Here is a 12,230-nt window from a genome sequence, read left to right as displayed (position 1 = left end):
CATTATAAAACATCCCACATTATAGATTCCTGGACATCCCAACCCCCTCCTATGTTCTCAACTTCCTAACAGTCAAACATCCCCCAGGGCTCTGAATGTCCTGGCATGTAAAAACATTTCCAGAGTTTGAGATTCACAGGTATTCCAGAGAACTCATGTTTTAGAATCACTCATTTCCCAATCATGTTCCAGATTCTCTGACAACCCAGAAACCCCTGCCATTACAGATTTCTTGGAATGCAAACGAACTCTCTAGTGATCTAGAAGAGCTGACATTCCAGAATGCCCCTATGTTCTAGATTTTGTAGTACTCCAGATTGCTGTGTCCTAGAATTCTCAGCATTCCAGAAACTCTGGCATGTAAAATATTCCTCCTAATGTAGATTCATATGTATTCTAGAACACTCCCTGTTCTAAAATCATTGACTTCCAGGTCCTTTTGTCCAGAAACCTCCACAGTCTGGATTCTCTGAAATGCGGGGGAGAACCCTAATGCTGTTCATCCACCAGCAGTCTAGAATATTCCTGTGTTCTAGATTCCCTTACATTCTGGACCCCTCTCTGCTATGTTACAGAAACTCTGGCATTCTCAAATTAGCATTTTCTAAAATCCCTTGTTCCGAGTCTGTCTGGCCCCCTCTCTCTCCTCTTCATTGGCCCAAGGAAAAAAGGCACAAAACTTTCCTGAGAAGTTGCCATAGAAATAGGTATTATTTGGGGAAAAACCTCATGGATATTAAGCTGGAGTAAGTGGAACCTGTCCCACATGACCTCTCTGGTAGGAGCAGGAAAGGGATGAGACTGGGCAGCCAGGGATGTGGGCAAGGTGTTTGCCATGGCAGGGCTTAGGGTACAAATGTTAAGGATGTGGCAATCATATAGCTAACATCTGTGTTTCTGTTGACCTGCAGCCATTCATCCCTGCTTGTGGGCACAGTACCCTGATTCACCTTTCAGGAACTCCTCCTCCAATCTGTCAACATGGGACTGATCTCACCTCCTGGCTTGCGAGGGCACAGGACCCTTGGAACAATGGAAGGCCTCCATCACAAAGGCCATAGTGATTGGCTCAGGAATGGCCATCTGACGACATTCGAGCCAGTAAGAATCAGTCATGTGATTTTTTTGCTGCTGCTAGAGAGAAAAAAAAGTGGCTAAGGAGGTACCTGGAGTCATCTTGGCACCCAGAGGGGAAAACCTGACTGAGAATGATGCATCCAGAGGCAAGCAAAGCCAAAAGATGGAAAGACATTCTGGATGAGTTTTTGAATCCCTGGATCCAACCATGCCTGAAGCCAGCAGTAAACCATTACATTCCGCTTCTTTGCTTAAACCAAGAGAGCCAGACGTTCCTGAATCTATAGCCAGACATCTGGTCGGTCCTCACCTCTCTCCCTCCCTTTCCCTGGGGGTCCCCAAACCCTTTAAGAATGTCAGCAAGGGGGCGCCTGGTTGGCGCAGTTGTTAAGCCTCTGCCTTCCACTCAGGGCGTGATCGCAGTGTTCTGGGATCGAGCCCCACAACAGGCTCCTCCGCTGGTAGCCTGCTTCTTCCTCTCCCACTCCCCCCTGCTTGTGTTCCCTCTCTCACTGGCTGTCTCTCTCTCTGTCAAATAAATAAATAAAATCTTAAAAAAAAAAAAAAAAAAAGAATGTCAGCAAGGTATTGGCAGTGAGAACTTTATTAGGGGAGGGTGACTTTGGCTCCAGAAAAGGGGGGACGGTGGGGGCCTAGTAACAGTGACCACTCCAAGGAGGCCCTGGCCCTGGCCCTGAACCCAGGGCTCTGACAGGAAGCAGGGAGGCCCCAGAGCACCCCTCCCCAGGACCTGGGTATCCAAAGGCACCATGGCAGCTGTGTTCAGAAGGAAGTTTCATTGAGCTTCACCTTGGGGGGCGCAAGGGGAGCTCCCAGACCCGAGGCAGGCCGAGGGGCTGGTGTGGGCGGCCGTCGGGGCTCTGGCCCACCCCGCACCAGTTCTTGGCAGCGTTCCACAAAGCTGCCTCCCCCACGGCGCCGGGCCTCAGCCTGTGGGGGGCTCGGGCTCCCACGCCGGCTGGACAGGGAGGTGGTGCTGGAGGCTAAGTGAAGACTGGGCGGGGGTGATGAGGGTCAGTGTGAGTCACACACCCCCACGCCCACCCCCGCCACCATATTCTGCCCCTCCCCCACTGCACAGAAGGGGAAGTGGAGACAGGCCTACCTGGTGAGCGAGGCCCGGGGGGAGGGGCTGGGGAGGGAGCTCCTGGAGGAAGATGGGGCCAGCTCGCACTGCTCCAGCTGCTCCATCAGCTCTTCCTCCGTCAGGCCGCCGGCTGGGGGGGCAATGAGCTGGGTCAGGGGGGGCAAGACAAGGATCACTAGGCAAGGGACAAGGGTCGTGTGCGAGGACTGAGGTCAGGATAGGAGAAAAAAATGAAGAGGTCCAGGGACAGGGGTCAGAAGCTAGGAGGGGTGGAAAAGCGGGGGCAAGGTAGGGTTCAAAGGCAGAAGAAAGGGGTCAGAGGCCAAGGGCTTGGGGAGGGAGACTGACGAAGGGCGTTGAGGAGAGGGGCTGGGTGGGGGGTGTCTGGGCCCGTGCTGAGGCGGGGCAGGGAGTACCAGGGGCCTGGCCGAGGCCATCCATGGCGGTGGTCAGGTCCCACATGGCCAGGCTGCCGTTGGCCTGGCCGGTGAGCAGGTAGCGCCGGGGACGGGAGCCAAGCCGCCGGGAGCCCTCACACTCGAGCACCGTGAAGGCGGTGGTGGGGGAGCCGTCCACTGAGCGCACGGAGCACACCCTGAGACAGAAGAGGAGGGGGTCACCCTGGCCCTGGCCAGCTTCTCATCCTTACACCCTTCCCAGGCTGCAGACCCCACCGTAAGGGCGTCAGTTCCTGCCTCTGCAAGCACCACCCCAAGCCTCCCTATCCTTCCCCAACGCACCCTCTCTGGGTGCGGCTCCCTCCCGGATGGCTCCCGCCTGGCACCCCCCCCACCATGTGTCCGGTGGGATTCTCCCCCAGATCTGCTGCTCTCCCCTGGTCCCATCACAGGGAAGGCCGGGGTCATCCTGGGCACCTCTCTCACCTCCCACCGTTCTCTACCGCCAGTCTCTCCTGGGGCCCCCTCCTCCCCGGCCCTGGTCAACACTGCCTGCTCTGGCCAGACACCTGTCCCAGCCTCGTCCCTACGCTCTGGGGCTCCTATCCAGCCTCCAGTCCAGTCCCCACAGTGGCCATGGCTCCCCAGTGCGCTCAGGGCAGTCTCAGTTCTTCCATCTGATTGACAGGCCCTGCCCCCTCTGCAGCCTGGCTGCTGCTCCAGCCCCCAGACCACGCACACCCCACTGGATGTCCTATTTGGTCATTCCCAGCCTTGGGAACCTTAGGGCTCCCTCCTTAAGAAAACCCTTGCAGGCCCCCTTCCCAGGCTGGAGTGAGCACCTCCTCTGGGCCCCTATAGCCGCCGGCGTCCCACCCCCTGGCCTGGATCCCTGCGCCCATGCCTCCTGCCCCCACCCTGGGGCCCTGACCACGCTGGGTCACCTGCCTGAAGTTTAGCACGGGCACCTGGGGTTTCTCCAGCTTCACCGCCACCCACACGGATCCCACCTTTGATTCCTCCAGCCCCCAAACCTAGGACCGGGCCTCATGCTCCCTCCTAGCCCTTGCTCCTTCAAGTGTCCCTTGGCTAGGACCCCCTTTTGGCCTCCACAACCAGCTGGTATCTTGCCTTCTCCCTGACCACCCCCCACTCCGTCTGATGGACGGTCCTCACCGCTGACCAGTGGACGAAAGCCGCACGAAGAGCTGGCCGGCGCTCGGCACCACCTTCTGAACGAACACCTGCTGGTCATCCCGCTCGCCGTAGGGGCCTGGGCCAGGGCGGTGAGGGGGGTCAGGGCCCGCTGGGGTCCCCGGGACTCCAGACCTCAAAGCTCTGCCTCCTTCCCCCCAGATGAACCCTCCAAAGACCCAGATCCACAGGTCCCCCTTCCTCGGTTTCTGGCCTTTGGCCAGCTCAGAGAGGGCTGGGGGTCAGCCACAGTCAGTGGAGGTCAGGGATGCGGGGTGGGGGTCCTGGGTCAGGTGGCACTCAGAGGACTCGATGGCGTAAGAGAATTCAATGTGGGGGTAGCGGGGAGTGGATGGAGGTTAACCAGGCCAGCTGGGGGGGTCAGGTGAGGGGCCAATGGAGTTCAATGGGGGTGAGGCAGGGTGCACGGGGAGGGAGGCCAGGGGTTAGTACGCACCGATGTCATTGCCGGCGCTGCAGCCGCCATGCCCATCGGCTGACTCCAGTGCCAGGATCTTGAAGGAAGCGAGCGGGGTGGAGCCAGGCTGCGTGGAAATCATGCCCCGGAAGCGAGTCACGGACCACGTGCGCACGTGGTTGTTGTCGGCACAGACTGGGGAGCACGAGGGGGGCAGCGAGTCAGGTGAGCCGTGGCATCCCCACCACCCCACCCTCTGGAGCCCCATGATGACCCCAGCAAAGGTGTCAGGATTCGGGGCCCTCTGAATTCTTCCCTTGCAGAGAGTCTGCTCTACCCCAGAACTCCAGATGGTTAAAGATCCTGTTGGCTCCAAGATCGTTCCAGAGCCTGATCTCACCTAATCCCGTCACTGTCCCTAGCCTGGTCCTGTCCATTGTCACCTCCTGCCTGGACTCCCTGCTCCTGTCCTGCCCCCAGAGTCTGTCCCCACACGCAGCCAGAGGGACCCTGCGAACACCTGTGTCAGGTCACGGCCCACCTCTGCCGACAGCGTTCCTTCCCGAGACTCCATCCCAATCAAGGTCAAAGACAGAGTTTTCTGCATGGCTCACGTCTCCCCTGCCCATGCCGCTCCAGGCACGGGGGCTCCCTGCTCCTTCTCAGATCCACCCACCACGCTCCCAGCTCAGAGCCTTTGCAATGCCTGTTCCCTCTGCTGGAACGCCTGTCCCCACCAAGCTGCTCTGCTCATTCCTTCATTTAGGCTCAAAGCTCCTCCCCCGGTGACCCTGCCACTTTCCAGCCAGTCACGCAGCTGTCTTTTTTCACAGTCTTCCTCCTTGCCTGATGGTGATTTCTATTCTGATGTATTTATTTATCATCAGCTCCACAGGGGTGGCAACGTGGCCTGTCTCGTCCGTCACTGTATCCCCTGTGCCTGGCACACAGCAGGTGCTCAAGCAATGTTTGTGGAATTGGTGAATTCCTCACTCTCGCCTGGATGGGTCCCCTAACAGGATTCTCCCGCTTCTGCAATTACCATCCCAGGTTAAAATTCTCTCCCTCAGCCCCTGGTTTCACACTCCAATCTGGGCCACCGTCCTGCAGGGAGCTGGGCAGTGGGGGCAGCCGGGCAAGGCCCACCTGAGATGAGGTGCTTCTCCGACAGCATGATCTTGGTGACGGGGCTGCGGTGCACAGTGAAGGTCTGGAAAAGCTGGGGCCCGGAGCCCACGGTCTCGGGGTGCTGGACGATGACCCGCACGCCCCCTGAACTGGTACCATAGGCGATCTCAATCCAGTTCCCACTGTCACCTGGGGAGGGGCCGAGGATGAAGAGGGACAGATCAGAAGAGAGAGAGAAGCAGAGACAGAAAGCAAGAGAGAGACAGAGACAGAGCTCATAAGACAGGGGACAGAGATAGAAAAATAGAGAAACAGGGAGGCAAAGGGAACCAAGAAACTGGATCTCAGAGAGGGATATAATGACAGACAGACACAGAGGGAAATGGGCTTACAGAGCAAAAGCCTGAAAAACATAGAGATATATAAACAGACAGATGGCAAGACAAAAAATGCAACCCGGTGTCTGAGGGACTGCCCACCCTCACCAACTTTCCAGAGGGGAACGATCATTTTGCAACGGTCAGAGACTTAATGGACCATCTTAAGGAATGAGGGTGGGTAAAACGTGGTTTTCATATTTTGTACAGCAGCTCAAAGCCATGGATTGGGGTTGTGCACAGCCACGCAGACAGACATTAAACCCAGGGTGCAGTGGGCAAAAGTAAGGGGACAACTGACATATATACCCAGGACCATTTCTGCGAATTCAAAGCCCGCCGACAACGCCCATTTTGTAAGGACACAAACAAATGAAGGGATAAATGACAGTGTGGTGGCCTGCGGCGGGGAGGGGGGTGGGGAAGAAAGGAAAAAATACGTGAAACCAGCAAGGGGCCTTCTGTGGAGGAAGGGTGGTGACAGCTGTGAAGTTAGGTGTGTCACTCATTTACCGTTGCTGGGAAAAAATGGACCGTGAGCCTTACCTCACGCCATACATAAAAGGTAATGGGAAAAGCAGCAGAGACCTACATACAAAAAGCTAAAACTGCAAAGCCTCTAGGAGAAGGCACAGGGGAAAACCTTCACAACCTGGGAGTAGGCAAGGACATCGTAAGACCCAGAAAGCACTCCCCATGAGAAAAAAGAAGAAAGAAAGAAGAAAATATATTTATAAAAGAGCCATTATGCCAGGTGAAAAAAGCCAGACACAAAACGCCGCATATCGTTATGGTCCCGTTTACGTGAAGTGTCCAGAATGGGCAAATCCACAGAGGCAGAAAGCAGACTGGGGGGGCGCCTGGGTGGTGCAGCGGTTAAGCGTCTGCCTTCGGCTCAGGGCGTGATCCCAGCGTTATGGGATCGAGCCCACACCAGGCTCTTCCACTAGGAACCTGCTTCTTCCTCTCCCACTCCCCCTGCTTGTGTTCCCTCTCTCGCTGTCTCTCTCTCTGTCAAATAAATAAATAAAATCTTAAAAAAAAAAAAAAAAAGAAAGAAAGAAAGAAAGCAAGCAGACCGGGTTTCCAGGGGCTGCCAGGAGGGAGAACAGGGTACGACGGCTGAAGAGCTCAGGGTTCCTTTCTGGCGTGATAAGAAGCCTGTTCTGGAACCACATAGTAGCGATGCGCGCACAACCTTGTGAATCCCCTAAAGATCACTGAATTGTACGCTTTACAGCGGTGAGTGCTCTGCTGTGTGAATCACAGCTCAATAAAAACAAGCAAAAAGGAGCCTATTGTTCTGCATTTCAAGTCAAGAAACCAAAACAAAAAACTGTCCCAAGTGAGAGAACTGTGAAACGTGCACTCTCTCTGCTTTATGAGCACGCCTGCGTCATGCCCTCAACGCAGAGAGGGGGAAAGAAACACAAAGACGAACTACTAGTGATCAGTTCTGCCCCCGGCTGGAGGGGCCCGCCACAGTGCAGCCCCCGGAACAGTGCTTACATACAAGTGGTGCCCAGTGGGTGTTTGTTGAATAAATAAAAGAGAGTTGAATCTCCCCTTCCCCCACCCCTCCAGGTCTCACTGGGTCAAGCTACACAAGTGGTGGGGAGCCAGCTGTGGGCCGGGGCTGATGGCAGGGTGGAGAGCCGGCCAGAGCTTACTGGTTTTGGGGGTGAGGTAGACGCTGAGGGCCGTGACCCCGTCCTCTGCCGGGTCCCGGTAGAGCTCACTGACGAGAAGGTCGTTGTCCTTCATGCGCAGGGGAAACTTCTGCACATCTGGGGTGGGCGGGGAGGGTAGAGAGGGCTTGTTCAGCTCGCCCGGGCTTTTCCCTCCTCTCCCACTTTCCTGGGAAGGTTCTCCGGCACGACGGTACCCCAGCTGCTGCTCACCCACGTAGTAGATGGAGCCGTTGTCGCAGCCCAGGAGAAGGAAGGAGCCTGCCGCGTCGTAGCTGGTGATGGGTTGCACCTCCTGGACCTGGGGGCAAGTGGGACTGGCTGTGGCCGGGGGAGGGGGTGTCCCTGCCTCCGCAGTACCCCTCAGGGCACCCCCGCATTCCAGAACCCACCCAGGATTTCTAGGCCCGCTTCTCTCCAGCCTCACCTGCTCCAGGCCTATCTCCACCTGTGTCTCTCCATCTCTGGAAATCTCTGGGTCAACGCCTTTGTCTCTTGGCCTCTCTTTGACTCTGTATTTCTGGCTTTTTCTAGTCCCCTCTGTCTCTCTCTACATCCCTTCTGTACCCCACCGCCTTTCGGTCCTGGTTTCTCTGTCCACCCTTCCCTCTCCTGTCCCCTCTTGCTGACTTCCTCTACTTCTGTTTGTCTGTTTCCCTCCATCTCTGTCTCTCCCTCCCAAACACACTTGACCAGAGAAAGCAACACTGCAGATGTATTTTTCTTTCCACTTTGGACAGGGCTTGGGAAGGTGCAGAGGAAACAACAGACATCTGCACGTCTCCCTCTGGGTTTCTGCCTCCTACAGCATCTCCACTCCAATCCCCCATTCAGTGCCTGGCGAATCCTCTCTCCTCCTTTGCAAACCCACCATCTTTCCGACGGCTCAGCAGCCCCTCCTCCAGAAGGCCTCCCTGATCTGATGTTCCTTAGGCCTTTATCACGCCAGCACCCCCACCAGGATCTGGCCCAGCACTGGGTTCTCTGGCTCTCTCCAGACGGGGCAGGGCAGAAAGGAACCCCTCCCTGGGCCTGTACGGTCTGGACACCCAGCAAAGAGGCAGCCAGGCTGGCCAGCATGCTGACCTGCCAGTGCTTGGTGACAGCATTCCACACCCCGATGCGCCCCGTGTGGCTAGTGGCGATGAGCTGGTTCCCAACGAAGAATAAGGCCTCCACGGGCACCCCGAGATGGAAGACTCCTGCGGAGAGCAAGGAGCACTCAGCCGGGACCCCGCATCATGAGGGAGAAGGGAAGGGGCAGGAAGAATTCCGAGGGCCAGAGGATTCAGTTGGGCCATGGAATCTTTACAGGATAGAGAATTCCAGCAGGAATTATAGAGGATTACACAGGCCAGATTCCTGACGGGGTGTGGAATTCTAACATGGTGGAAATGTTCAACAAGGAAAACAGAGATTTCTAATGGGAATACAGATTCTAACAGGCTCTGGGGTTCTACTGGCATGGAGATCTAACAGGGCGGGGGAGAATCGTATGCGGGTGGATTTTTCTACAAGCCAAGGAATTCTAACAGGATACAGAATTCTAAAAGGTTGGAACATCTTAATAATGCAAACAATCTTTATGGGTGTGAGAACTGTATAGGATGGATTATTTTAACAGGCCACACGATTCCAGTGAGGTAGGAAATTCTAACAGACCACAGGTTGAAGCGTAATTCTAAAGGGTGGAAGGTTCTGGAAAAGTCATGGTACCCTACCTATCTCGGAGCCACCGCCTTCTGCCTGCAGAGCCCACAGCAGGATCTCGCTGCCCGTGGCTGCGGCCACCATCTTGTCATGCTCACCCAAAGCCCCACCGAGCACCCGAGCTGTGAGTGCCAGCCGCTCAATGGGCCAGTCCAGGCGCGGGCTGGAAAACACCAGCTGCCAGCCAGAGGCTTCCTTGAGCCTGGGGGAGGGAGGGATGTCATCAACCCTCACCGTGAGCCCTCCCCATCAACAGAGCTCGGGCCTCCGACCACCACCCTCCCCGAGCACCTATAGCAGACGAGGAACTGCGTATAGGCCACAGCGATCCAGTTGTGGTGCCCACACACCAGGCGCACCATTCCCGGCTCCTCCGGTAGCCCTTGGGGGGTGGAAAGAACGGGGATCAGGGCAGGGACACAGGGGCCCCACTGGCTGCCCCAGCCTCCCAGGGGACAGAAACATACCCGATGGGGAGGGAGGGGCTCTCTCATCCAGCATTCGGCCCAGCAGCCCTGCATTGCCCAGGTTGGGGGGCATGGTGTTGCTGCGTCGAACGGGGGCTGGGCGTCCCCCTGACTGCTGGGGCCCCACTAGGCTGTGCCGGTTCCGCCGCTTCACTGGGAACACTGTGGCAGGGAGAAGGGAGCAGAGTGACGATAATTATAATAATTGTCACAATTGCCACATTGCAAGCACTTAAAAGATGCCAGATACCAGGGCACAGGCTCCTGGTGAAAAGATTTTAGGTGGCGTGGGGACATGCATTCAATGACATTGACTAACACTCCCTTTTCTGTTCCTTGGAGCCCATCACGAAGGAAGAATCACTTTGGTGCTGCCCTCATACGCTACCTTTTTAGTGTTTGCTAATCTTCTGTTTTAAGAAACAGAAGCCTATCTCCTTGGCAGGCAGCAGCACCACAACACTGGTATTTGGGGGTTTTCTTTTCACGTGTACTTATTTATGGTATAAAGGTAGTGAAATAAAACTTCTATTTAGGGGCGCCTGGGTAGCGCAGTCGTTGGGCGTCTGCCTTCGGCTCAGGGCGTGATCCGGCGTTCCGGGATCGAGTCCCACATCGGGCTCCTCCACTGGGAGCCTGCTTCTTCCTCTCTCACTCCCCTGCTGTGTTCCCTCTCTCGCTGGCTGTCTCTCTGTCACATAAATAAATAAAATCTTTAAAAAATAAAAATAAATAAAAAAATAAAAAAACTTCTATTTAAAGTGACTTTTGTGCTGGGTGCCTGGTCGGCCCGGTTGGAAGAGCGTTCGACTCTTGATCTCAGGGTTGTGAGTCTGAGCCCCGAGTGGGGTGTAAAGATTACTCATATAAACAAATAAACTTAAAAAAATGACTTCTAAAAGACAACACAGTAAAACTACGTTAAGAAAACAAAAGCATAGCTCTTCATATTTGGCAAATTTCATGAAGGTAGGTATTGACTGAGGTTAGGGAAATTGTCATAAATTGAACTTCCCCTTTTTGTTCCTTCTACACATCAGCAAAGCCTAGTGGACTACAGTTCCCAATAACCACTGGGGCATATTTTCCATGGCCAGTGGGGTGGCTGATCCAAGGTCCCATGGTGATTAGAGTCAATAACTCTGCTTTAATATTTCTCCCTGCCATGTAAAGGACCCCAGTACTTCCTAAGCTTCCCCAGAGGGAAATCAAACCTGGACTGAAACCCCCTTCAGGCTCTAGAACCCCCTACTTCTTCTTCTTCTTCTTTTTTTTTAAATTTATATATTTGACAGAGATAGACAGCTAGCGAGGGAGGGAACACAAGCAGGGGGAGTGGGAGAGGAAGAAGCAGGCTCCCAGCGGAGGAGCCGGATGTGGGACTCGATCCCGATATGGGACTCGATCCCGATGTGGGACTGCGCTACCCAGGCGCCCCTAGAACCCCCTACTTCTGAACCTCAGGTGGGGCTAGCTGGCCTGTTGCCTCTTTGGAAATGTTGTTTCCTACTTCCTTTCCATCAGTCCAGCCTCTAATATAGGACTACAACTCCCATAGTGTCTCAGGGCTCACAGCACAGGCCCCCAACGACTGTGACCTTATGGGAAATGTAGTCTTTAGTCCACCTCCCTCCCCTCCATCCCTTAGTTGTGCCCACCTGGTGGAGGCAGGTAACCGTTGAAGAGAACGTTTCCACAAGAAGATCGGTCCAACTCCTCCCGAAGCTGCAGGCGGCGAACTGAGGCGGAGTAACTCAAAAGCTGGGACTTGGGAGGGTACTGAGGCAGATCCTTTCCCCCTCCCCCAGCTCATTCTCCAAGACTTCCCCTGAGACCCAGGACCAATTCCAGTGCTCTCAGCTCTAACCCAGGCTTCTTTCAGGGGAGGGGAGAGGGAGCATCAGGAGAGCTGGAGCTCATTTTCTATGCAATGAGGATGCTAATGGGGCCCCCACTTACCCAGAGGAGTGAGCCCATAGAACTGGGCTTCGTGGAGGAGGCTGGAACCATGGACACCCCTGGGTAGCAGAATTGACTAAGGGTCAGAGTCTGGGGAGTGGGAGTGGGTGGAGAATTCTGAGGGGGAAGTTTTCAAAACTGTGCAGAGAATCCCAAGAGGTAGAAATTTTGACCAGATCAAGATTCTAAGCAGCGATGATATATATGGGCAATGAAAATGGGTGTGTATGTGTGTGTTTGGGGTAAACTCTAAGGACACCATTTAAATAGGATCGAGGAGCTTAGGTGAGCATTCTGAGGGTAAGAAGGTGAAGACGGTGGGGTCCCTTTACCCCATGCAAACCTGGGGTCCAACTCTTTGGTGCGCAGGAAGTTGAGGATGGGGGCGAAGACGGTGGGGTCCCTGTCGATGAAGATCTGCGGGAAGGGGGGCAGAGGATGGATGGGGCAAAGAGCAGGGCTGAGTGGGTATCCTGTCCCTCCCCCTACCCCGCTGCCCCATTTCAGCTCTAGACCCTACTCACGGCTCCGGTCTCATCTTTCAGTGTTGAGATACGTCCGCTCAGAAGACTGCAGGGAGGGGACACAGAGCAGGTGTCACGGGCCAGGGTGTGTGTGTGAGGGGGGTGGGGTGGGGAGGGTGAGTGGGGGGATTAGGGTTCCCCATACCGTCTCTTCCCGCCCCCTACACCCCGCCCCAAACTCG

The 12,230-nt window shown here is 55.4% G+C and overlaps 1 protein-coding gene across 2 annotated transcripts in view; it reads right to left on the bottom strand.

The window, feature by feature from the left end:
- Positions 1–1,663: 1,663 nt before the first annotated feature.
- Positions 1,664–12,230, bottom strand: part of SHKBP1 (SH3KBP1 binding protein 1) — a 10,996-nt gene continuing 429 nt past the window's right edge. The window contains exons 3-18 of one of the 2 annotated variants that reach the window (XM_040633992.1): positions 12,049–12,097; positions 11,868–11,941; positions 11,525–11,583; positions 11,224–11,304; positions 9,566–9,727; positions 9,390–9,480; positions 9,110–9,300; positions 8,475–8,590; positions 7,602–7,689; positions 7,371–7,487; positions 5,342–5,512; positions 4,235–4,390; positions 3,760–3,856; positions 2,602–2,780; positions 2,204–2,315; positions 1,664–2,092 (exon numbers count right to left, since the gene is read on the bottom strand). In XM_040633992.1, coding sequence (XP_040489926.1) covers positions 1,861–2,092; positions 2,204–2,315; positions 2,602–2,780; positions 3,760–3,856; positions 4,235–4,390; positions 5,342–5,512; positions 7,371–7,487; positions 7,602–7,689; positions 8,475–8,590; positions 9,110–9,300; positions 9,390–9,480; positions 9,566–9,727; positions 11,224–11,304; positions 11,525–11,583; positions 11,868–11,941; positions 12,049–12,097 — 1,975 coding nt within the window. In that variant the 3' untranslated portion in view covers positions 1,664–1,860. The remainder of the gene's footprint in view (positions 2,093–2,203; positions 2,316–2,601; positions 2,781–3,759; positions 3,857–4,234; positions 4,391–5,341; positions 5,513–7,370; positions 7,488–7,601; positions 7,690–8,474; positions 8,591–9,109; positions 9,301–9,389; positions 9,481–9,565; positions 9,728–11,223; positions 11,305–11,524; positions 11,584–11,867; positions 11,942–12,048; positions 12,098–12,230) is intronic. The other variant, XM_040633993.1, reaches the window with a different exon arrangement.

Source organism: Ursus maritimus, unplaced genomic scaffold, assembly GCF_017311325.1.
Source record: "Ursus maritimus isolate PB19 unplaced genomic scaffold, ASM1731132v1 scaffold_19, whole genome shotgun sequence".
NCBI lineage: Eukaryota > Metazoa > Chordata > Mammalia > Carnivora > Ursidae > Ursus > Ursus maritimus.
Note: the sequence above shows the minus strand (reverse complement) of the source record. Positions and strands in the feature narration are given on the sequence as shown.